Source organism: Rhipicephalus microplus, chromosome 9 (genome assembly GCF_043290135.1).
Source record: "Rhipicephalus microplus isolate Deutch F79 chromosome 9, USDA_Rmic, whole genome shotgun sequence".
Taxonomy (NCBI): domain Eukaryota; kingdom Metazoa; phylum Arthropoda; class Arachnida; order Ixodida; family Ixodidae; genus Rhipicephalus; species Rhipicephalus microplus.
The window spans coordinates 106,982,441-107,009,085 of record NC_134708.1 but is presented as its reverse complement, the minus strand read 5'-3'; the positions used below and the strand labels follow the sequence as shown (position 1 = coordinate 107,009,085).

The following is a 26,645-nucleotide window of genomic DNA, read 5'->3' as shown; positions in this document are numbered from 1 at the left end:
GTTTCGTCTCTCTCTCAGCTGTAGTGGCCACTTTTTGGGAGCTTCCAGATATCATTCCTGCAATCGGAAGGTTAGGTCGAAATTCGAGTCTCCCAGACAATTCGGGAGAGTTGGCAGGTGTGCAACAATAATGCACCCCTGATGCGGTTGGAGGCTCGCCCTCCCCGCAGAATGGAATATGCCCAGTCAACAGATGATCAAAGCCTAGTGAGAAAGCGGGCACAAAGCTTTCTTCTTTGCTTCGACAATTCCGCTGTTCCCCCACTATGCATGCTGCCGCTGTAAACACTTTTTTTTAATCCCTCGGTTTTGTGTTCATTTGCTCCATGTCTATTCCTCTGCCCTGCCATCGCTGCACTCCCTCTGGTCAATGCATTTTTGATGCAAAGCGCGCTTGCTACTTCACATAACAGTGGAATTTGCCTGGCAGCCACAGTGTAACCAGTCTTTCATCTTTGGGTGCTATGCTATTAGTATGCATAGAAACACAGTAACCGTATTTACTCGCAAAATCCTCACATTTTTTTTTTGGCGGAAAATCGATGAAAAGTTGGAGGGTGCGAGAATTACGCGGGGAAAACTTTCTACGAAAACGTACAGAGCAAAAAAAAAAAAAGAAGTGGCCGCAAATTGGGATTCTCACACCAGCAACTAACGGCAAGCTTTGAGAAGTACTAATTAAAACTCACCTCAACAATAAAAACACGGGTTCAACACAAGGCAAGATTTATTTCAGACACAAAAAGTGCAAGCAAATAGTCGAGAGTTAGAATATCATAGGCAAAGCTTGTGGGCGTTGCGGGCGTGGCAGTAGCATTCGTTGCTGAACAGGAGCCCTAAAAAGGCAATCTTAGGACGTCAGTATTGGGCTGATAACTATTTAACAGAACCATCTGCAGTTTCCTTCAGAAGAAATAAAGTTTACCATCAATCTCAGTTTTAGGCACACTGCAGGCCCAACGTGTCTTGGTGGCTTTCAGCTGCTGTCACTAGTAGCGAACACGAAACTCTGAAAGGCCTACCGGCGGCCCTGTTGCCGTTGTTTAGATCATGATCTATCACTTTCAACTTGAAAGCAGCCGTGTAGCTTCAGTATCTCCCCACAACGTGACAAGATTACCGACACAACATACAAAACATGCCGCAACGCGCACTTGCCACTTTGGCTTGGCTTGAATTGATTCTCCGTGCAATAATAGTACGCTTGATGCTTAAGGGGAGATGCTACTCGAAAAACGATTTTCTTTAATAAGAGTCTGAATTTAACACAAATTGGCATGCTAATAGACTTTTTTCTCCTCTTTTCAAATATGTCATTTATTTTCATGTAGATTGCTTGGTTTTCTTTCTGCAGGTCAGATACTGCAAAATTATGGCCATTGTTATGCAACAATTCTGATCTATAAAAATTTGAGATAAAGCATGCAGATATAGCTGACTATGATCCTTTGGAACTGTAGAGTGCAAAAAACTATATAAATTTTGTGTGTAAAAAGGTGAAATACCATAATAAAATAGAAAAATTTACTATGGCTTTAGTTGCCAAGGGCTTTCAATGTTATGTAATTTTTGAAAAACATAATCAAGCAGCACTGACAATCTGAATAGATACTTGCACTCTATGGGCCTTCATCATGCTATGTGCAAAATTTCATAGAGGTATGAGAATTCTAAGTATACGAGCTAGCGTGTATAAGAAGCACAGATCACACAAAACTGCAAAAGGAGAAAAACGCATTTGAAAGTTTGAAACCTTTTTTTTTATCACAGAGTTGTTAGAAATGCATAATCTTTGGCCATAATGTTCAACAGAACTTTGAAAAGCACTGCAAGTTACTAGAACTGTCCTGCAGCATAGGTTGTGCCCTCACGGTCCTTGCGAGCACTCTCTTCTAGCCGTGCCCTTTTCACTCCACGACGACGGTGGGCCCTTGCTTCTGCTGTCAGACGCTCGGACATTCTCTTGATGCACCTAGCATCGCGGGAATCACTGAAAGTAACTAGATCTCTAGATGGCAGTATGTTGAGCTCTTCCAGGATGTGCTCGAAAGTGGCATGACCCTTGTTGAACCACAGGATTGCCGTAGCTGCGGCAGTCTCAACAACCGTTCGGGAGACAAACTTAGTCTTGGGGCAAAGTAGCCAAATTTTGCTGTTCAGGGATTCCGATGCGTTCTGGGTTTTCCCTTTGATGCATCGAGCAAGGAGCTTCTCATTCGTTAGCCGCTTATAAATGGGCAAAACAGCCAATCCCCGTGCTTTTGTCAGGAGAGGTGTGTGGCGTGGTGCAGGTTCACCAAGTGCTTCAGCGCGTTGATGTTTGCACCACGACTCTGTTCCTGCAGGGCAAAACTTGTGGCTGCCAGCATTGTCAGTAAAGCATGAGTGGAAGTACGAAGCCCATACTGCAGTGTACATATCCCGTACACTCCCCCTGTTGCTTGTTATGGCAATCTGATAGTATGTTTGAAGCTTCTGAATGGCTGGCTCTATCATTTTCTGCTCTCGTGGTAATGGCACATGCAGCTTCCGTAGCACAGTGCCAAGTCTCTTGGCCACATGATTAGTGCAGTCTTCTTTTTCTATATTTACAGCACCATAGACTTTTGACTCTGCAACTGCACTATATGCTTTGCTGTCACCGTCACTCAAGAATGTCATGAAATGCAGTGGGGTGCCATAAGTCAATGTTCTCTGCCAAATGCGCATTGCAGCCTCCGTTTCCATGGCATGGGAGGAACAGTCTGCATTTTTTTCACAGACTGGGCCATGGAATGCCTGCCACACTTCCTCGTCTGGGCCCATATCCTTGTGCCTACTGCATGTCAGGCAGTAATTTGATATGACCTCGAAGTCTAAGCAGAGGCCAGTATCTAAGGAGATAACTGCGCCAATCCCGTTGTGGCTTTTGTGGCCCCTCTTCTGCCAAGTGCCGTCGAACATAACAGCCACATCAGTTTCGCCTGCTACTTCTTTCGTCAACTCTCTGGATCGGCGCAAGTTTTCACTCACAGCTGCCATGGCAGCGGTGTGCACCTTCCTTGCTATTGAAAAAAATCCTCAGTGGTGCATTGGCTTTGGGAGTCCAATAATGGAGCAAAATCTCGACAATTGCTCATGCCCAATGCCGACAGCGCGTGCAGCCACCACCGCCTTCACATTTACAGCGAAACTATCTCGGGAGCTCCCACTGTCGTACCGTTGGCTCACTTGGCTGCTGCCGTCCGCCGTAACAAGCAGTGACGTATAGGAGCACGAAAGAACAGTCGCTGAGCATTCGCTGTTTTCGCAATGAAGTTCGAGGAGCGACGAAAGTCCCTTGCGCTTTTCTGCCGGCTCCCGAACGACAAGTTTTTGAATACCGCAAGCAGGGCATGCCGCACCTGCCACAAGTGCCATCAGCAAGAGGGTGTCGCACAAAACTGTCGTTGCACAAACCTCATCGCGCTGTCTTTCGTCTTTTTCGAAGAAGCCGAGCTTCTTTTCCGAAGCACTGACGAAAGAAAGCGCAGCGTCAATCCCTTCATCGCAGCCACTGTCGCTCGCGCACTCGTCGATGCCGCCGTCAGGCCTAGCACACGTAGGCGCGTTCTCGTTTGTCGCCGTCGTTCGAGGCGCTTTACGCCGCCTTCCCTTGAACTTGTGCTTCGTTCGAAACTTCTGCGGTCTCACGTTGCACTTTTTCGGGCTTGTCATCGCGGAAATATGCGTAGACGCGCAGAAAAGCAGACGAACCAAATGCCGATGGCCGCCACCAACACAGCTGACTATGACTCGGTAGCCAATGGCGATGCGGCTTAGGGTGCCGCGCGTTTCAAACCGCTCAAACCACGTGATAAAAAGGCCTCGTTTTTTATTTTTTTTGCCCACGTACGAAACTGGCGGTCGTCGGAGCTGTAAGAAGAAGGCCGGACGCAACTTTCCCAACCGATCGCGATGGCGGGCGGCACTGCGACGGAGAGCAGCGCGCAGTCAAAGATGGCCAATATCGGCGCAAATTCACGAAATTTTGAGCCACCGCGATGCCTTCATACACATTTTTTTGCATTTTGCAGTTCGAATTTAGTTTTGAAATTTTCACAGATGAAAGAAGGAGGTTTGAAGATTACAATGCAATAAAAATCAGAAATACGAGAAATTTCGCTAAAAACGCGATTTTTCGACTCGCATCTCCCCTTAAGAGATGGTGCCAGATGGCACGCGCTATCATCAGTGTACATGAAGAATGCCGACACAAAATGGAGGAAGCGAACCAGAAAATTGACTGGTAAATACTTGGAAAACAGCAGGGGGCCAAAGCAAAAAGAATTATCGGTTAAGAAGAAGGTGAAGGAAGCTGAGACCGATATGTGGAGAGTTGGCATGATTAAGAAGTCCGCACTAGAGATCTATCGAACTTTTAAGCAGGAAATTGCGAAGGAAAGGATCTATGACAATACTAGGGTAGTTCTCTACTGTTTGAGGCCAGGTCGGGAGTATTGCGAACCAAGACATATCGAGCCAAATACGAAAGGGTAGACGCGGTATGCAGTGCGTGTGGAGAGGAAGAAGAAACTGCCGAACACTTAATGTTCTGTAAAGGGCTTCACCCTATTGTTCAGGATGATGGCGCAAAGTTTTTCAAAGCACTAGGGTTTAGGGACAGGGAGGACAAAATAGACTTTAAGCGGGTAGAATTAACTAGAAGGAGGTTATCTGATTGGTGGCTAAAGCCAAGGCACGAGTGAAAATTAAACCCGTCACTACGAAGTACGAATCCTCAACCTCACTATTTAAGGGGGAAAAAAAATAAATCTAGTTTTTGGTTCATTAAGTGTTACAGCTTGGTGGCGCTAGCCACCGCCCGATCTAAAGGCTGCAGCCATATCCATCCATTTATCCAGTGGCTGGAACGAGCAGACGACATTATTTCGGTAGTTTTCGGGGGTGCGATAATTACTCGAGGAAAAAAAGAAGTCTATGTTTGTTGGGCGATGTGCGGGGTGCAAGAATTATGCGAGTGCCAGAATTACGCGAGTAAATACGGTACACAGGAGGGCAAAGGAAACACAGCATTATAGCAGGTCCAATTCTATAAATGGTTGCATTATAACTTATCTGTACTGTGGAATTTCTTTATTCCACTGTGTCTGCCCCAACCAGACAGGATTATGTTGGACTATTGTATATGGATCTCATATTATAAATAGAAGCGAGCATTTTCGTCACGACCAGACTAGCTTTAATAGTTTTGAGAAATGTGCTGGGTTTTGCAAATGTTTTTATTTATTCGTTCGCAGTTCAGCGAAAGTATATGTAAAATTTTGAAATTTTCTATACTTCACACACATATGCCCGTATAAGACACTTTTAAACATAAAAATACTCATTTGAAAAGCAGGTAGTATGTACATTTAACTTTGAAGTATGGCTTTGTGACATTGTGGATTTCCACAGGATAGGCAGTTTTACAGCACAGCAGCTTTATGCTGCAGAGAAACTACATTTCCAGGGCACAAGAAAGGGGGGGGGGGGGTTTGGACGCGGTGGATTACATGTTTATTAGTTCATTTCCAATAATTTGAATTTTTGTTAAAGTGAATATAAATGCTGTAATACTTGTTTTACTGTTTGAAGCACTCAATTATTCGCCCATGCCTAGTCAGTACACCAACATATGCATCAATACAGTAGACGCCAATTAAACGGAAGTTGAGAAGACATGGACAATGTGTTCCGTTCAACAGCAGTTTCGTTTAACTGAGAGATGAACAGGGGTCCAGCATTCAGTAATGAAATCAAACATATCAGTGGCAGTTGTTCCATTTGGGCGAATTATTGCTGAAGATATTTCTGTTTATGCAGAGTCTACTGTAATTGTACACAGATACAAAGTGGCATAAAATTCCGCACGAGCAACAACGCACGATAAAGCAATAATGGCTCAAACCAACCTCTCGAGCCTCTGCACTCCGACCCTGTGACGCGAGTCGCACACAGAGGTCATTGCGCGCAGGAGTCCCGACTCGTTTGAGCGGCATCAGTCACAGCTCTCGAGTCAAAAGACAAAAAGGCCATCAAGGAGGCTAAGTGCTTTCTGGACGTCGGAGAGGAGTCTCCCCGAAAAAGGGAGAGGAAGGAATGAGCCATCTAGACTTCTTCAACATGGATACGGACGGAAGCGGCTAAGTGCCCTCTCCCACGTAGCCCCCTACGAACACTGTTGGTGCAAGCATTTCGTGAAGCCAAAGTGCAGTTCTATAAGACAACTGCATGCACATGCAATTCTGTGAGCTTGAGATACGACTGTATTTCGATCACAAGCAGGCGCACAAAATCAACTACACCCGTGTTTTACCGGCTATACTGAAGGCAACTGTAGAAAACTGTATTTGCAGGCCCCCTGTGATGCTGTTTAAAGAAATGATTGTTTTTTTGTTGCGTTAGCAAGCATGCATATTCATGAATTACTGTGTTACATTCCTTCAACGTATTGCTGAATTCTTTCAGTTATTCTGCCCCCACACAATGTTGGAAAAGCCGCCAGGGAAGCGATTTTCGTGGTTCCACCCCAACATCAAAAATTTTGCCCCTTTTTGTGGGTATGTAGGCACACCCATACAAGCACGTGCACAAATCTATATGAAGAGAAGTGAGCAGCTGCTCCGAAAAAACAAAAAAACAAATTCCAACTAGGTATGCTCTTGGCACAGTGACATTTTCATATTACGGACATCTGGGAGCTGAGATGGTTGCATTTATAGAGTTTCCTAAAATTAACTTGAGGGGGACTCTGGCGCTGCGATCGTTGAGCGACAATGGGAATGATGAGTAGTACACAGATTTGCCTTGTCTTTGTGCTTGCAGGCATCTAATGCACTTGTGGCTTCAATTATTGCCATGTTTCAATTTTGTTTCTAATGAAAGAGCGGACGGTTATAAGCTTTGTGAGCAGATTCGAAACAGTAAGTACAAAAGGTTAAAGTAGTGAGAGGCAACTGCTATACATCTGCCGATTTTCACTACGTGACAAAGCAGCCACAAACCATGCAAAGTCAACTGGAGCTGAAAGTACGAAAATTAGACAAATCTGTGTACTACCCAACATTGCCATGCTCGCTGAAGTGCTGCGCATTACAGCTCTCATAGACACTAGCGCCAAAGTTCCCTATATCGTATTAATAGGAAACTCTATGGTTGTAAAGTGATTCACCGCTGCAAGAAAGGGGCCCACTTTCTCTTGCTGAGCATGTTCCGTGCCTCTGCTCATGCATTTAGCTCATTACAAATCTACAGGTGTTGTCTCAGCATGTTGCATGGGTATGGGGAGGCAGGGTGGGGAGGGAGAGAAAGGGGCGAGGGGATTACCTGGCCTGCTGTAGTAGCAGCAGACGCGACGCCACTTTCGGGGGGATGGGGGCCGTACGTCACTGGTGCAGCCGCCACATTCACTGAGGCCTGCACACCCATGTTCACAGCTAGGTCTACATTCAAAACACCATACACGACAAACGTCACTTCAAGAAACTGCTCAAACAAGCGGGACTAGAAAAGCTGCTGCACAGCATCACCAAGTCCACTTGTTCCATTTGTTTTGTAGCATTTCTAGCAGTGAAGCCATACAAACAAACTCAAATGCAAATCATTTTAACAAAAAATAAACAAAAAATCACGGCGTTTTCTACAACAGCTACCAAACATTTAATGTTTGTATTCGAAAGTCCACTGGACACAAAAAAAGGGAAAGGGGGAGAAAATCATTTTTAACCCATTGAACAATTTGGACAAGGATGGCTCGTCCCACTTCAGATAATACCTTCTCCTGAGCGCTTTTTACAAGACTGGATCTTTTCCAAGCAAGTTCGTAAGAATTGCCAACACAAAAACTTCATTTCTCATTTTTTCTCACGTCTAATGAAAAACAAAGCCATCATGAGCCTTGAAAATGTAGTGTAAAGTACGAGCGCACTGTGAAGAAGTAATTAAAGTATGTATTTAAAAGCTAGTTTTTCTTCCTAGTGCACCCTGGCATCACAACATTATAAGAACTTCTCGTGATATGCTCACACAAAGTACAACATGTTTCTGTGCCCGCACCGTATCCGCAGCTCTGTTGGTGACACACTAGCGGCCATCTTGGAAAGTTTCAGTACCTGTCGTCACCACAACTAGCAAGACTGCAGCGTGAAGTCGCCAGGATTAGTACTGTAGCCCGACGTCAAGAAAGTGCCGATGCTGGTAAGAAGTGCGCTATCAAAAATTGACTTTAATACAAAAATAAAATATCAGCATTTGCTGAGCGTTGCACTTACCGTATTTACTCGCATAATCCTCACACTTTTTTTGGTGGAAAACAGATGCAAAGTTGGGGGGTGCGAGAATTACGCGGAGAAAACTTTCCACGAAAATGTACAGAGCAAACAAGAAAACGAAATGGCCGCAAATCGGGATTCTCACACTAGCAACTAACAGCAAGCTTTGAGAAGTACTAATTAAAATTTTCCTAAACAATAAAAGCAGTGGTTCAACACAAGGCAAGATTTATTTCAGACATAAAAAGTGCAATCAAATAGTCGAGAATTAAAATACCATACGCAAAGCTTGTGGGCTTTGCGAGCGTAGCGTTCGTCGCTCAACAAGAGCCCTCAAAAGATAAGCGTAGGATGTCAGTATTGGGCTGATGGCTATTTAACAGAATCGTCCACAGTTTCCTTCTGAAGAAATAAAGTTTACCATCAATCCCAGTCTTAAGCACAGGGCAGGCCCAACGCGTCTTGGTGGCTTTCAGCTGCCGTCACCAGTAGCGAACACAAAACTCGTCGACTCCGTAGGGCCTATTGGCGGCCCTGTTGCCGTTGTTTAGTGCATGATCAATCACTTTCAATTTGAAAACAGCCGTGTAGCTTCAGTATCGCCACGTAACGTCACAAGATTATCCGACACAGCATACATAACACGCCGCAACGCGCACCAAGCGCTTTGGCTTGGATTGAATCTTCCTGCAATAATAGTACGCTTGATGCTTAAGAGATGGCGCCAGATGGCGTGCACTATCATCATCAACGGCTGGAACGAGCAGACGACATTATTGCAGCAATTTTCGGGGGTGTGATAATTACTCGAGAAAAAAAAAAAGTCGTATTTTTGCTGGGCAATGTAGGGGGTGCGAGAATTACGCGAGTAAATACGGTACTCACAGTCGTCTGTGCATGCAGGAAATTCTTATGGCAGAGAAAACTCACCATTGAAAAAAAGTGTGTCAGCTTCCCATTCACAAATAGTAGCATTTGCTTGGCAATTTTACACTTTTATTAACCACCATTTCACAATTTTTCTTTGCAACTTGTGTTTAGAAGATGTTGTCCAGCGAAGGCAGTGCGTTGAATCACTCATGCATCGGGATGAAAAAGAAGCCTTTCGTCATAGTACATCTCTTTAGGTGCTAATTTCGCAGATATTGAAGTTCACTTTGATCACTCAAGATGTTATATTTAACTTCTTGCCCATGGCATTTCACTAATTGTGGATACATTTATAGGCCACAGGACCATCAACTCCGTTATACTAATTTGACTCGAAGGGACTGTCTACCGCTGGGAAAAATTTTTCCGATTGTGGCACAAATGAAAAGATTGTTCATCACATCGACAGCAACAACCAGGCTTTCGTGCCAGAAAAAAGAAATTAAAATTTTAGCTTGATGTTCGAAGTCGATAAAGAGTAACCACTAGTGTCACCCAACAGCGAATGTTGTCAATCTTGATAGTTTATGGGTAGGACAAGAAATCCTTGCAGGAAGATTTAGTTTGCTTAAAAACAAACACGTATAACTGTAAATTGTATTTTATGCACTTAACGCTGCTTTAGGTTGCATCAGAGCCTAATTTATTTCTTTTTTTTCTCACGCGTTCATCAAACAGTCTTTCGGTGGTGCGTTTGCTTGCCTGCATGCCTGCCTGTAAACTGCGAAAAAATGCGAGCAAAGCATCCCCGCCACTCATGAAAACAAAAACGTGTGCGTGTTAAGGACGACCACTAAGGTATTTATTTTATTAATAAACAAAACTTGACGAAGCCTGCAAAAACCTTTCAGTTTTTAACTTTCACCGGCACCGACCAGTGCTGTGGACATTCATCCCACCAATGGAGACAAAACAGGGACGGAAAAGTTCTGTTTTGAAAATTTCTACGTGTTTCCTGAGAAAACGCTACAAGTTTAGACACTTCACATGGTACGCTTTTTATTGTGACACAAAACGGGAGATCAATAAAGGACGGTAGACAGTCCCTTTAATAGCATACACAAATTTTTTTGGCCATCAGAGCATCCTTGTTTAGAAGCAAAATATTTAATTCAACTTGAAAAAGAAATCCGCTTTTTAGACAGAACTATTCTAAAAAAACAACACAGGATAAGAGGTTAAAAAGTACGTTTCCCTTCTGTGCACAATATTTATAAAATATACATGCAATTCATAATAGAGCACTTGGCTTTAGATGCAACACGCAAGCAAATCATACTTTTTAACAGCAGAAAGTTAAATATATTCAGATTTTTCCTGTTGTGATTTATTTTATTATTAAATAACTGCACAGTTGCCAATTTTACCACCTTGAAGCACTCACTTGGTTAAACGTCAATGAAACAGATACATTTGTGCTCTTTTGACATGATCAGTATACAGAATGTTGAGCACTGTCAGAGACTAACTAATCTTTTTTACGTTAATTACTTATCAGAAAGCTTAAAAAAAGGAAAAAAAAATACTGTTTGGCAATATGCATGTTCGCACTTCCTGTTGGAAGACTGCATCCGCCATTTACGAGTTCATGTATGGCAACACAAAGCATTTACATCTGGTTTTCATCTGGATTTCACATTCTCCAGAGAGTACGAAAAGTCGAACACTGACTGTAATTAGATTTGAATACCTAGAGCCGGATCGGAAATTGAATTGAACAGGAAACACTACTTTAAGATATTTGAAAGTTTGAATATTTTCTCACCCCTACTTCCTAGTTACTGTATTTACTCACGTAATGAACCCACTCGCATAATGAAAAATAAATAAAAAATGTTTTTTGTTGTATCCATGCACCTTATTTCTGGGTGATAGCCAGTGCCGTTGACGATCGAAACAACATTAAATCACACCATCATATCACAGAATACTTATGCAATAATCAGTCAGAACATAGTTTAATAACCATGCTAAAGAGTTGCAAACAGTGCGAGTGCAGACGTTGTCGATCCACATTTAAGAATCGCCCTCTTTGCGACAGAGCTCCATCTTTCAAACGCAAAAGAAACCTTCAGTTTGTAGTGCCACGCAAGTACAGTGGCGTGAAAACAAAGCAAAAACAAAGCGCATCTTGGCCCCATCAACCGACGCTGCGTTTTTGTTCACGATCGGCCGATAAACTAGCGACATGGCCAGTTTTAAATTTAATATTGATCGACCATACGCTGGAGCATGGGAACCGAGCAGCTGGATGACAGTTTCAGCATCGATCCGTGCACGTAGGCCAGCACACGCGCTATCTGCACAGCCGTGCTGCATGCACACGGAGGGCAAAAGAACTTTACCGATACGCTCTTTCACCTTCTGCTCGCGTGCGGTTGATGTCCTGGGACATGCGATGCGGCTGTGCAGATAGTGCATGTACGGGTTACGAAAAAAAATATGTTGCATAGTTCTCGAATAGAGGCACCAAAGTCCTGCCACTTAATTGAAGTCCAGCAGTGGTAAGACGGAGAGATCTTTAATTCCATCATGCGAAATTTTTGCAGTTATAAATCTCGACTTCTTTCTCCTGTGTAATGAACCTTCCCCCTAATTGGCATCAACTTTTTGAAAAAAAGAAAAAGGTGGGTTCATTACGCAAGTAAATACGGTATCTAAACAGTCCCAGAAAAACAATTATTAAAGATTGTTGAAAAGAGCGTACCGTAGTTACTTATGGTGATGTGGCCAGTGTATTCCTTATGGTTTAGAAGATATTAACAGAGGAGAAAAAAACATTTAGAAGCAAATGCCTCAAAAAGGCAAGATGGCTCATACTTACAAGACAAACTGAACCTGTGTCAATTCTACACAAGGACACAGCAAGAAAATGCACACAAGCTCAACTTGTCAATGGTTTTGCTCGCGCAGTTTCTTACCGTGTATTTGTGTACCTTTATGAAAATCCGATTCCTTCGAAAAGTAAATGTCACTTCAGTACTACCGCCCACGCACCTGTCTGTACGACTCGTGGAACTGCTGAATGCCTTATTTGGTGAAGTGAATGAACGTTGCAGAGGGCCGGAATTCACCAGCGAAAACTCGCATCCACGTAAAGCCGGGATGGCCAAGTAAAGCTACAGACTAGAGATGTTACAAAGTGAACTGCGTCCGAGTTGAAATGTGAAAATATTGAAGGGGAAATCAAAGCTGAAGACAATCTGCAGACAAGTTTGGTGTGAGCCCACAATCTCCGGTTCAAGAACTTTTTCCACATCTGCTGTCAAAGCCGTGAACTGAGGGCCAAGTCTTGGCCAAGAAACAGCCGGCGTCCTATTTCTACATTTACATTATTCATGCATTGCGATTATTTTGCATACACATTCCCGTTCCGTAGTCTCAGTTTGGTCGTAACAGCCATGGGCCAACCTCAATGTTGTTTTGCGCCCTCTGGTAACATGTTACTTTAGCGCCAATAAACACGTATTATCAACCTCAGCATTCAAATGTAAAGCAATGTCTTACCTGCTGAGTAGTAGTTGCACTGCCAGGAGTCGCCGGCTGAAAACGTAAGACGGCCAATTAGCACTCCACAGTGTACACTCACCTGCTAGAATCAACACTTTCACAAAGTCACCGCCTATCTACTTTGTAGAGCGAGATTTCAAAGCAAAAACTATGCAGTAACAACTGCCAAGAATTGTTTGTTCTTTTTGAAGTACTATGCAACAAAGATGCAAACTGGCATATAAAATTTCTTTCATTGCTCCCACTTTGTTATTTCAAATGCGGCCCAACATTAGAAAAGCACAATCTTTCGATAATCAGGTTATGCTCAAACATCCAGCATACTAGAATGAGCAATGCAGCACTTTCACATCTTAACAATAGGCTTTTGATTGTGCATTTTTAAAACTTTAATTACACTCAGACCTAAGTATAACGAACACAAATATAACAAAACATGGGTCATAATAAAGTGAATGAAATATAGTTTTACAATAGATACAGTGTTTGGAATAACCTTTATAATAAATTTCCAGATATAACAAACTTATTTCCTTGTAAGATGCAACTTTGTTGTAATGAGGATTACGTGAATAAAATTAACAAAAAAACTGCCCATTACCACTCACTGTAACGGCATTCTACTGCATATATTTACGAAACATTACTGCAGTTGCATCAAAATATGCAATGAAAACTTTGTATTTTCAACTCACCTGGTTTGTCCACTGTGCTGCAGCCAATGCAACACTCGCAACATTGGCTGTTACCGCACTGAAAAAAGAAAAAAAGTTAGCCACACCTGTGAGCAGCAATGAAAGTACCATAACACGTAACACAATCTAAACAGAAAGAAAATCAGATAAGGCAAGAAGAGATGCAACTTTTTAAAACAAAATTATGTGAAGTAAGCAAGAAAAGAAAAAGAACTTTTCCCAAAAATCGATCTATGCGCAGGCTAAAAAATTTCTTTTGTGATAGTGACTACGACAAAATATCCCTCCTTTTAAAGGCATAATCAAATTACAACACTGTATTTATCCCAGGCTCATACTTTTGTACCATCATCACCCATTATTGACGTTGACAAAATTTTTAAAGAAGTGATGAGTTTCCGCAATGTTGGCTGCCACAATGCATGCTAACGATTGCACATTTGACTACCTTAGGTATTGTGCCCACAAAATAAGAAGCGTAAAAAGCAAAGATTTTACCTGGAAGTGGTCCTTGGCTTGCGTGCGTAGGCCACGAGCACTGTATTACGAATTGAAGATCACTTATTAGATAAAGAGAATTGACTCATTCTTACAAAGAGACAACGTACGGAATCGGCAATTCAGCGTGGAAGCATAACGAGAGCTCTACAGCAGCCACCAAAGTTTACCCTAGGAGTAAGAATAGAAAGCTGTTCCCTCATTTGTCAGCAATTGTACAGCTGAACCAAACCAGGTATTAAAAGTTATACAATATAAAAAAATGAAAAAAAATTAGCCCACTGTTATTAAAGTTGAAGCTTCAAAAGAACATTTATCTACAGTACAAGCATAAAATATTTTTACAAGGTGCCAGACCTAAACATAAAGAGCCATATAATTATTAAATGATGCAGAGCAAACCGCAGCCCTTGTAAAGCGCATTGTGGTTCATTGCAGACACAACATGGTGTGGTGGATCATTCCAATGACCGATGACATGAAACAGTAGAGGGTTCCTTAAAAGAGCAGCATATGCGCACTGAATGTAAACATTGAAGCGACATGGATGCTGAAAATGCGACTGAACGAGGGGTTTCCTCTGAATGTAGCTGATCGTGCACGCCACACCAGGCACTAAGGCAAAAGAGCAGCTCCTACAAAGTCTTTCAAGCAAGCTAGGTTAGCGCTCACAGTAAGCGACACGTAAAAACGCACACGGATCACTCACCCTGTCGACCGTCAATGTAGAACTGGCCACCCAGGTTGAGCAACAGATCGTCCAGCTGCGCAGCCTCTGCGACGGTGTGCAGCTCGACATAGCAGAAGCCACGTGACACACCTGTGGCGGCGTCACGCGCCACTTTGAGGCTCTTAATAGGGACGTTGGTCGTCTGGCCTAGCACAGCCAGGACGCGCTCCTCTGTCGTAAGTACATCCAGGTTCCGCAGAAGAAGAGCTGCAACAGACAAAATCAATTCCAGATCGATCTGCATTTCAGAATTACACCAGCAACCATGTAGTCAAACCTCGTAAGTCCATACCCACTTTAGGAGTACTAACGATGAAAACATAGTTGCCACAAATCCCTGACCGAGTCTGATAAAGACTGATGCATTTGCGGACTGCTTGTTGGTACGTACCTAACTGAGTACCACAATAAAATTTTGCGCAAGAAAATTGTACTGCGCGCATAAACTTGCAGACGCCACAATGTGCTGCAAACGGTTTTCCGTCCTGTTGATAAGTGAGGATATCAGCCGATCGGTTATTCAGACGTTCGTGTGACTGCAGCGATGAATATGCAGGTAATCAAGAAAAAAAAAAACGAAGGCAAGGTGGCGGCCACCGACAAACACGCCAGTATGACTTATTGCCCATGAAAAGCCCTATCAAAGTAAGCATCCCGGCTATCTGGTCAGGCACACGTGTTGCGTAGCGCCACATTTACTGCATAATGCACGTTTTTAGCAAGCGACTATCTGAGTGCGCTGGGCCACCTATCGCTGCCTCTTCATTGTGCAAGACAAGGCTCAACCGCGCACCACTTTACAGAAATGGAAACAGCTCGCGGTAGCAAATTTTAGCGTTGCGGCTCACGAGCACCTAAAAACCTGGTTGCATTGTGCCAACACACGCACGGTACAGCAAGTGTAGCACTGTTGTAGCCATACTGCACATTTTTATTCAGCGACAGCCCAAACGCACCTCCTTCTGCTGCCAGGACTTCTAGAGCATCACGAAGAGCGCATCACTTGCAGAAAGCTCGTCGACGCTGCGTTAATCCACGAGACTACTCACCCCATCTGTGCATATGGCCTGAAGCGGAATGGGTGTATTCTACAGCAACTAGATTGACAGTCACGGTGTGTGCAGAGTGCGCAGAGCAATGCATGCAACGTCATGCAGTAAACGATTTGGCCTTTTGTGACCGTACCGCATAAACTGCGTCTGTTTTTGCTTACGCCGAACAACTGTGTAACGAAACTGTATCCCGGACAGCCGATTATGTCCGTTCTGTCACTGTGCCATGCTGCGTATCTCGGACCCCACACAAATTGCGAAATGCTTCTTGGCTTAGCCACCACGTGCTATCGGATGGTTTTGTGAGGGAGACAGAATCTTTCCTGCACTTTGGCAAAAAGAAAAGAAATGGCTTCGCAGTGGGCACTTTAGGCTTTATTTCCTGCTGCAATTAATTTATGCCTTCGTTGGCGACGACAGCACATGACAGGAGATGCAAATTTGTAGCTGGTGGTTAATGCATAGTATGTTTAGTGCGTAATTATGCCGCCGTACCTGGCAGCTACCTACGTATTAACAGGGTTTCACAGTACAGCTCAGACCGCATACAGGATTTATGGTTACAAAGAACTTATATAGTTCAAGTCCCTTTAACAAAATTCTTTATAACGAATTCCTCAATTAAAACAATATTTTTCTAATCCCTGCCTTAAAGGGATACTAAAGTCAACTATTAAGTCAACGTTGATTGTTGAAATGGTGGTCCAGAAACCTCGTGGTGTTACTTTTGTGTGAAGAAAGGGACTACTTTAAAATAAAATCACGTTTTAGTGCTCCGCATCAAGTTAGCGCACTTCAAACTACCCACGTCAAGAAGCGGACCAACCGGTCCGTCTCACGTGCCTGTTGCCATGCACAACGTTCCCCGGCTTTACTGCGCTAGTAGCAGCTGACTGAAAGCAGCAGAAGCCACAGCAGCAACAACGGCCATTAATCAATTTTCCGACATTGGCTTCCAGATCGTAGACGCTTTTGTTTGAACTACGCCTCGCTAGATGACACCACCTGGCCTGTGTAACCACGCGAAAATCGAATTTTTGAACCACTCGCACCATTCCACGCAGTAACTTCTGGCGATTCTTGTTTCCATTAATCAAACAGAAACGAACAAGCAGCATTTTATTGCGTCTCTTAATACAAGGAACATCCTTTAGTTAGTGAAGTTAGATCGATTACTAGTGATTAATTGTAGGTAGTCCGTCTGATGTCGTCGGGATCATTTTTAAAGTGTCCTACTGCGGTGCTTGTGCTCCTGTGCATTTACTTTAATTTCTCGGTAAGTAGGGCACTGTTGTTGATAATATTGTCTTTTTAGATGTAAATTGTTTCAGATGTAAATTGTTGTTTGACTTTAGTGTCCCTTTTAACTCCATAGGAGCAGATGTATTTGCAACATCTATGTAACAAAGTAACAGCGGGAGACATCCTCAATATAACGAATTTTCCCCACGGTCAATCTAGGAATTTAGCCTCCGATTTTATGATTTTGGCATGAGCATGCATCTCCCGCAGGTGCCCCGCCTTCAAAAAGCTGTGGCGACGGCAGAGACTGCACGCTCATGGCCTTGGAAACTCCCAGGCATAAGCGAGCGATCGTTATTGCGCGCGGAGGTGCGCGAGGCAGGCCTGTGCCCCATGAGCCGGCGTTGTCACCGTTCTTGCCGCCGCAGTCGCCCTTCGTTCAACAAAAAAAAAAAAAAAAAAAAACTTTTGCATTGGCAGCGCCACGCTTTCAGTCAGCGGCACATATGTGGAGCCGCGCTGTATATTAGGGAGTGCTTTACCGAACATGTAGTTTTACGCGGTATGCATGTTGTTAGCTCTTCATTTTCAATGCTGTGCGCACGTGCACGGTTTCACTGCGCGTTCACGGTGTGGCCCACTACGACATTGGGCTTTTTTTTTTTTTTTTAATGCAGTCCACCATGTCGTCCTTACCGACGGGATGTCAGATTAGGCGCTGATGGAAACTCTCTGAGACCACTGTGACGACGGATCTTCGGAGGTTAACTCATCACACGCCTTTATCTTGCGTCACGCCATGAGTTCACAGAATTGCCGCCGTTGTAATTAGCTTTGGCAACAACACAATGGCGCGTTGAATGCAGTGCGATGAATGCGATAGCAACAACTTGTAATGATATTTGAAATAAGGCTGGCAGGCAACTGTTTTGGATCCGATATTGTGGAACTCCTACAAAACGCTAGTGTGAGCAAATACGACCGCTCCACTGAGAAGCGCTTTTTTTACAAAGTCTCTTCCCATTGAAAGCGAACTGATACTTGCCCAAATAGCACGCGCGCTAGCAATCGCGGCTTTAAAATCAAAGTTCACCGTTGCTACTCGAGCGACCGCACCCCTCCAGCATTTTTACAGCTCGGGTCTCGTGCAGCACCGTAATTGTCCGCCGCCGTTGGTGTCCGTAACCACATCACGTGAAAGCAAAAAAACCTAGTACCAATGACACAGTGGGACTCAAACCCAGGTCCGCTGGGTGCCAGCCCCCTATTCTACTACTGAGCCACGCCGGTGCTTGGGACTTGTCGGCAAACTTGCCTTAGGCAGGCTTGATGTTGGCATAGCAATAGCGTTAACATGACCTATAAAGCGTTTTAAAACAACGCAAGAGCAAGCAGTCGTCACACAATGCGAATAGCATAACGAGTAGGTCGTGCAATGCTCCAACCCATCACAAAAGCTTGTTTTTGTTCAGCTATTAACTGTGGTGCATGCCCACTTCAGGCATAATTGCTCATCGTCGTCAGCCACAAAATTCCTAGTAATTGTTTAGCGGATACCAAGCTTCTCAAAAGAATGACGAAGAATAGCATAGCGAATGCCGGCCTACTACCTTAAAATTTTTATTATTAATGCCGTAGTGGGCATCAAGCAAGTTTGATTGCAGCAGTTACCCAACGAGTGTTTAAAGAAGGCTCTCAAAAAGACTGCTTTTCTAGCTTTCGCTGTGACAGTGCTACGTTTTCTACACAGGCCTGACGTTTTTTCGTGCTTGTTCAAGACGGGTGTTCCGTTCTGTTTGAGCATTCGTTGACAGTTCTAAGACGTGGGGGAATGTTATCGTATGCTCCCTCCAGGTGATAGAAATGGGCCGGCTCAACTGATCTCTGCTTCAGCAGCGCTAGTGCGCTTTTACCCACTCGTAAAAGTTACGATGCGCAGGGACATGTTATCAATGGGGACTTGTTACAGAACATGGCAGTGACGGTAAAAGCCTGCCGAACGTTTTCATATAATTGCTATAGCAACAATAACGCAGATTTTTACCGCTAAATAAGTGTTTTAATTAGCTCTGCCTTCAGTTCCCCTTTTGTTTAATTTGTGCGTTTATTTTCCGAATTTTCATACCGAGCTTGCATATAACAAAATCCTCTTTATAACAAGTTTTTCCGAGAATTTGTCAATTTCGTTACATCCACGTTTAACTAACAATTATCTGTGATATGAAATCGTCTGTTTACACGCCCACATAACTCAATGAATAACTCAGCTGCTCATAATGAGTATACAGCTGAACTTCCATCTAACAAAACCACAATTTTATGAAGTTCCTAATTTAACGATGCAATTTTAATTTCCTGGCAAATATTCACAAAGTTCGGTGTCATCAACACAAAGAAAACTGAGAATATCACCAATGTGGCCCTTCAATATGGTGAATTCAATGACCTCAGTGCAAGCCGTTTGTAAAACGAGCACTCTTCATGCCCCAGAATGTTGCCATGATGCTAAAAGCATAACAGCAGCAGTGCTCAGTGTTTTTAACTACTGGTGTTTTTCATACGAAAACCACAGCCGAATTATGAAGCAAGCCACAAAGGAGGACTTTTATTTGACTCTGGCAACCTGGTTTTCTCTACAGTACAGCTTGACTCATGAGCGCAGGTGTTCCTGCATTTCATCCCTGCTGAGGTGCAAAACGCCATGGCCAAGATATGAAGATGCACTTTTTTACCGTATTTACTCGCGTAATCCTCGCACTCGCACAATTCTCGCACCCCCCCCCCCCCCCCATCGCCCAAGAAAAATACGATAGTTTTTTTTCCTCGAGTAATTATCGCACCTCCGAAAACTGCCGCAATAATGTAGTCTGCTCGTTCCAACCACTGGATGGATGGATAGATATGGCTGTACCATTTCGATCGGGCGGTGGCTAGCGCCACCAAGCCGTAATACTTAATGAACCAAAAACTAGATTTTTTTTTTCCTTAAATAGTGAGGTTGGGGATTCGTACTTTGCAGTGAAGGCTTTAATTTTCACTCGTGCCTTGACTTTAGCCACCAATCAGATAACCTCCTTCTAGTTAATTCTACCCCCTTAAAGTTTATTTTGCCCTCACTGTCCCTAAACATCAGTGCTTTGAAAAACTCTGCGCCATCATCCTGAACTATAGGGTGAAGCCCATTACAGAACATTATCAAGTGTTCGGCAGTTTCTTCTTCCTCTCCACACGCACTGCATACCGTGTCTACCCCTTCGTATTTGGCCCGATATGACTTGGTTCGCAGTACTCCCGTCCTGGCCTCGAACAGTAGAGAACTACCCCGAGTATTATCATAGATCCTTTCCTTGGCAATTTCCTGCTTAAAAGTTTGTTAGATTTCTAGTGTAGACTTCTTAATCATGCCAATTCTCCACATATCAGTCTCAGTTTCCTTCACCTTTTTCTTAACCGATAATTCTTTTTGGTTTGGCCCCCTACTGTTTTCCAAGTATTTACCAGTCAATTTTCTGGTTCGCTTCCGCCATTTTGTATCGACATTCTTCATGTACAAGTAGCTGAATACCTTCCTAGCCCAATGCTCCTCCCCCATTTCTCTCAATCGCTTCTCAAATTTTATCTTGCTGCTAGCTTCCCTGCCCTCAAATGATGTCCATCCCATATGACCTTATACTCCCTGATTTGGTGTATTCCCGTGAGCTCCTAAAGCAAGCCTACCTATTCCACGTTGCTTAATTTCTAATCTTGCTTGAACTTCTGATCTCATGCACAAGCCCGCATTGCCAAACGTCAAGCCAGGAACCATGACCCCTTTTCCATATTCCTCTCACAACATCATACCTATTGTAAATCCACAGTGCCCTGTTTTTTTATTACCGCTGCATTCCTGTTACCTTTAGTCGACACGTATATTTCGTATTCCCTTAGATACACGGCCCCATTGCTTATCCATACGCCCAGATGTTTGTATTTATCTGGTATCTCTAGCGTGACCTCCTGTATTCTAAGCTCACTACCTTCATTGTCAATAAAAATCATGACCGCCGATTTTTCCTTACTGAATCTGAAATCTAACCTATCTCCCTCATTACCGCAGATGTCCACCAATCTCTGCAAATCTTCCTTGTTGTCGGCCATTAGCACTATATCATCTGCGTACATCAATGCTGGTAGTGCCTGTTCAATGAGTTTTCCTTGTTTGACAAAAGACAGGTTGAAGCCCAGTCCACTTCCCTCTAATTTGGCCTCTAATCCTTGTAGGTACATCATGAATAATAAGGGTGACAGTGGACACCCCTGCCTAAGCCCCCCATTTCACCTGTGCAGGCTTGGATACCTGTTTTTCCCACTTTATAATTACCTTGTTACCTTTATAGATATCCTTTAAAAGATTAGTGACTACATCTTCCACGCCTAGTGTGTCCAGTATTTCCTCCAATTCCTCTTGAACCACGCTGTCGTACGCTCCCTTGATATCCAAAAATGCTAGCCACAGGGACCTGTGTTCATTTTCTACTATTTCGATGCACTGCGTCAGTGAGAACAGATTGTTTTCCAACCTCCCGTGTTTCCGAAACCCATTCTGCAGTTCCCCCAGCACCCCATCCTCTATCCATGCCTGCAGTCTTTCCTTTATAATCTGCATCGCCAGCCTGTATACCACTGATGTCACTGTTATAAGACGGTAGTTTATGTCAGCTTTGTCCCCCTTTCCTTTATAGATCATGCTCATCCTGCTAAGTTTTCATCCATCGGGAACTTCACCATTGATTATTATTTTGCTCACTGCCTCTCTCAAAGCCTGCTTAGACTTCGGACCCAATGTCTTTTGTAGCATAATTGGAATGCCATCTGGGCCTGTTGATGTACTACTAGGAACCCTTTTCTCAGCCCTTTCTCACTCTTGTTGTGAAAATGGAGCCATTGCGCCACTTGATTCATCCTTGTCTATTATGGTGCTCAAACTACTTCTTTGTTGAAATTTTTTGTCACCCTTGTTCTTATATATTCAATAGCTTCGTCCCCTTTTAGCCTAGCACCTTGCGCTGTAGTTGTAAATCACTGCTCTAGGCTCGTCTCATTTCTTAGCGAGTTTTGATGGTTCAAAAAATTCACACATGCCTTTCTATCGTTTTTATGTACTTCTGCCAGCCACTGAGCTCCCTTTCTTCTAATCTTTTCATTGATCAAAAGAGATGCATCCCTTCTACAGCTTAGAAAGATTTCCCATTTTCTTTCAACATCATTTGTCCATTCACCCCGCTGCTTAGCATGTCTGTGTTCCCTAGAGGCTTCCCGACGTTTTGCTATGGCTCTCTTAACTTCTTCATCCCACCAACTTTTGGGTTTGTGTCTTCTTTTCCGGGATGACTTGTGACGTTCCTTGGCAAGCTCTAGCTCAAACAGTCTAATTAGATTTGTGTATGTCCACACTGTTTTATTATTATCCTGAGTGATTACTTTCTCAATTTGTTTAGTGGTTATTTCAATTTGCCTTTCTGAATAAAAATTTTCCTGTAGTTACTCATCTTGTCTCCTTCCCACTTTCACTGCTCTTCCAAAACTTAGCTTGATACATTTGTGACCACTACCCAGACTTCTGGAGCCACCTTCATCTATGTGCATTCCCCTGAGCTTATCATACATCCTATGTGACATCAGTGCATAATCTATTGCCGACTGCAGCCTTCCTACCTCCCATTTTATTTGCCCTTCACACTTCTCAGTACTGTTGCAAAAGATCAAATCAAGCCTTTCACACATATCATCATTTTGCCTGTCGGGTCGGTATACCCATCTACATCTTCTATGTGCGCATTCATATCTCCTGTTATAATTATCTTGCACTCTCTTCCGAACTCCTGAATGTCATTTGATATACACTCTACCATTGCCTGGTTTTCCTCTCTGGCCTTTGCTCCCGTCCACAAGTACACGAAACCAAGGAGTGTCATTTGCCCTGCCACTTTCCCTTTTAGCCATAAATGTTCCTTGCACTCCTGCTGGACCCTTTGCCAGTCTGTACTTTTATGAATGAATGCCCCAATACCACCCCTTTTTCTGCTGCCTTCTGTTCTATTACAATATTCCCACGCGTAGTCCGGATTGTTAGGAGGTTGGTCCATGTCCCTGAGATGTGTTTCTACAAAACCGTATACCATCTGCCTCTCCTCCCTTAGCTGTTCTATCTCTTCCCACTTCAGCCTGTTGCTACCACCCTGCATGTTAATATATCCTATGTCTGAATTGGCTCAGCGCTCGTGGCTACGTCTATTTCTGTCCCGGACTCTACCTATCTTGGGTACTAGTGCCATTTTGGAATCGTATCTGTCCATACCACATGTCAAAGAGTCTCCCTCGTTGTTTTCCTCATTACTAGCTATCCTGCACCCCGAAAGGCCCGCTTGCCGCCCAAAAAAGCTACTGCGCGTCCTGCAAGTCGCCAACCCACCTCATGACCTAGCCGCCCATCGAAGTGAATTCTGTCTCGTTGAAAACCACCCCACCTATGCACCTCTCTGTTTATTTCCACCACCTCAAAGCCTTTCTCTCGACTCATCCGCCATATCTCTTGGTTTGCGTTGACAACCACTTTTTGCAGGTTGCTATCACGCACCGGTACCTCCCGTATCATGCACTACCTGTAGCTGAGAAGTGGTGCGCATGTCATCGACGCCTTTTGCCAGTGTGGTTGCAAGTCCTGCTGTATCTTTATTTAAGACATCGTTTAAACCACCTGAAATCATCACGAAGTTTCGTCTATCAGCTGTAGTTTTGAGTTTTGCGCTCGCTTGCCTCATGACTGCTTCCAGCTTGCGTCCTGGGAACGTCCCTACTGCATCCCTCTTGTCACCTCTTACACTCTCTTTGATGGCTTGTGTGCGTCGATTTAAATTCGAGTCCCCGGCGATTATCACATGCTGTGACTTTTCAGCTGGAGCGTCCTGCACCTGGGGGTTACTTGCACCTGTGACGCCGGCTGCTTTGTCCCCTCCCAGCCCCACCACTACTTCGCTGAAGCTGGGCCTTGCGACAATTGAACCTGCTGAACCTGTTTTTTCCAAACTTGCTTGCTCTTCCTTCTCCGCCGTTCTGGTTGCCAGTTTCCTACTGTTCTCTCCATAGGCCGCTCCTCTGTTCACCTTGGCTAGTGCTTCCTCGGTGGACTTCAGCCTTTCTCCCATAGCCCTCGTTTCCTCTTGCTCTATCGCCAACGCAGTTTCGAGCTCGGTGATTCTTATCAGCAGGTCACTCTGGGCAACCATCATTGCGTGCGCTATCATCACTGATGATAGCGCACGCCATCTCTTAAGCATCAAGCGTACTATTGCACGGAGATTCAATCCAAGCGAAGCCAAGCCGAAGTGGCCAGTGCGCCTTGCGGCGTATTTTGTATGTTGTGTCGGTAATCTTGGCACGTTATGGGGCGATACTGAAGCCACACAGCTGCTTCAAGTTGCAAGTGATAGATCATGCGCTAAACAACGGCAACAGGGCCGCCAGTAGGCCCTTCGGAGCCTTCGAGTTTAGTGTTTGCTACTGGTGATGGCAGCTGAAAGCCACCAAGACGCGTTAGGCCTGCTGTGTGCCCGAAACTGGGATTGATGGGAAACTTTATTTCTTCAAAAGGAAACTGCAGACGATTCTGTCAAATAGCCATCAGCCCAATACTGACGTCCTACGCTTACTTTTTGAGGGCTCCTGTTGAGCGCCGACCGCTACTGCTACGCCCGCAATGCCCACAAGCTTCGCGTATGTTATTCTAATTCTGGACTATTTGCTTCCACTTTTTGTGTCACAAATAAATCTTGCCTTGTGTTGAACCTCTGCTTTTATTGTTGAGGTAAGTTCTAATTAGTACTTCTTAAAGCTTGCTGTAAGTTTCTAATGTGAGAATCCCGATTTGCGGCCACTCCGTTTTCTTTTTCGCTTTCTGCGTTTTCGTGGAAAGTTTTCTCCGTGTACTTCTCGCACCCCCCAACTTTGCATCGGTTTTCTGGTAAAAAAAAGTGCGAGGATTATGAGAGTAAATACGGTAATTGGAGCAGCTACTGAAGCACAGCTTGCCAAAACAGAGAGCTGTTGAATGAGCACTCCACTTACTGTTGGTGGGCACAGAGCTGATCTCATCGTAGCCGTCACCCGTGCCTGACGCTTCAGCATCTGCAAAATTCATATCAAGGTAAACATGCCCTTACAGATCAATGGCTATCATGCAAAATAAGCAAGTCAATATTTCATCTACAATGTTGTCAATTTTCAGTGTCAACAGCATTGAAGAACTGTGTAAGGATTTCGTTCAGGTTCTACAATTAAAATTATTATACATAATATATCAAATGTGGAAACACAAAACATAATGAATGGTTTACATGACGTAGCACAAATCTCAACACAGCTGAGAGGTGTGTGTACCTCATCTTTCTGCTGTGACAATGCAGTTATGTTTAATTATGACCAATTGATTGCACCAATCATTCAGTCTTAACAAGCAATACTAACAGCCACTACCGCAAACTACGACTCACCTTCTCTGCTGGCACTGCATTTGAAGCAGCTGTCTCGGCGCCTGAAGTTATTCACCCCACACTGAAAAAAGAAAAAAGCACGTCATTATTACACTTTCAGGCACAGCACAGAAGCAGCAGTCTGCCACAGCTCCAGAGAGGCTCCTTGTCACCTTAGGAAATACTATTAGTCAATTACAACCTAAGAATAAATATGCACTCCGTCCCCAGTACTGCCGCCTGCCTGTCATTCACCAGTGCAACAGAGCAATGATTGGCCATTTCCGTTCATGCCATAAGCACTTCGCTGATTATGCAAATACTACACATATTATAAACTAAAGGTTTGTCGTTTTTTTTTTATAAAAGGTTGCACTTGGCTGAGCAGAGAAGCCAGAATTTTTGATGAAACTTGCCAAGAAGTAAAGTTTTTCAAACGAAAACTATCGAATTGAACCCGTGCCTCTACGGCCAAGTCGTATGCCTGAAATATGTAAAAGGTCTTGACTGACATCTTGTAAATAAGTGATTGCAATTACTGGGATATTTATCGAAATTATGCTTGGGTGGGACGGCCCCCACTGTGGCGGAGCTTACATTTATTCTTAGGCTGTAACTGACTATAAAGGAATTTGTAAAATGATGTAACTTGTTTTTCAGTAAAGCTTCAATGTATACTTTCCTGTTCAATGCCATAGCATTCAACAGCCAGAAATTATTTCAAAGAGCTCTAACAACAGTCTGTAAGCACCTCAGTAGGCTTGTGCGAACTGACTTTTTAATTGAACTGAACAATTTATTGAATGGTTAAGTCTGACCTTGCTGCAGTTCCAGTCCGTGCGGGCCATCATCCCGCCCCGGTCCAAGCTGCCAAAGCCTTCCTTGGGGATGCTGTAGTGCAGAGTGCAACGAATGTCACCCAGCTGAATGACACCCTGCAAGGAAGAACAGAGCGGGACACCGCCAAAGGTCAGCTGGCAAAGGTCACGAAGGGTCACACGGTCCCGTCTATCCATCCATTTTCACTCCCAACAGTAGCTGCCGCCGCCGCGGTGGACCGAACACCCGGTCAGAGGGGGGACCCCTTGTAGGAAAGGTTGGCGCCTCACTCGTCTTGGATCAGTCCAGCACGCAGATTTTTTGTTTTCTTTTTATGGAGAGCATTCTCTTTTGTTTTCCCCGCATGCAAC

General features: G+C 44.0%; 1 protein-coding gene across 5 annotated transcripts in view; it reads right to left on the bottom strand.

Annotated features, from left to right (window-relative positions):
• Positions 1–26,645, bottom strand: part of LOC119164657 (RNA-binding protein 5-A) — a 99,690-nt gene that overhangs the window by 48,056 nt on the left and 24,989 nt on the right. For 4 of the 5 annotated variants that reach the window (XM_075874223.1, XM_037416876.2, XM_075874226.1 and 1 more), the window contains 8 exons: positions 26,274–26,390; positions 25,477–25,537; positions 25,052–25,111; positions 14,634–14,861; positions 13,925–13,964; positions 13,427–13,484; positions 12,729–12,764; positions 7,348–7,437 (listed from right to left, as the gene is read on the bottom strand). In XM_075874223.1, coding sequence (XP_075730338.1) covers positions 7,348–7,437; positions 12,729–12,764; positions 13,427–13,484; positions 13,925–13,964; positions 14,634–14,861; positions 25,052–25,111; positions 25,477–25,537; positions 26,274–26,390 — 690 coding nt within the window. The remainder of the gene's footprint in view (positions 1–7,347; positions 7,438–12,728; positions 12,765–13,426; positions 13,485–13,924; positions 13,965–14,633; positions 14,862–25,051; positions 25,112–25,476; positions 25,538–26,273; positions 26,391–26,645) is intronic. The other variant, XM_075874225.1, reaches the window with a different exon arrangement.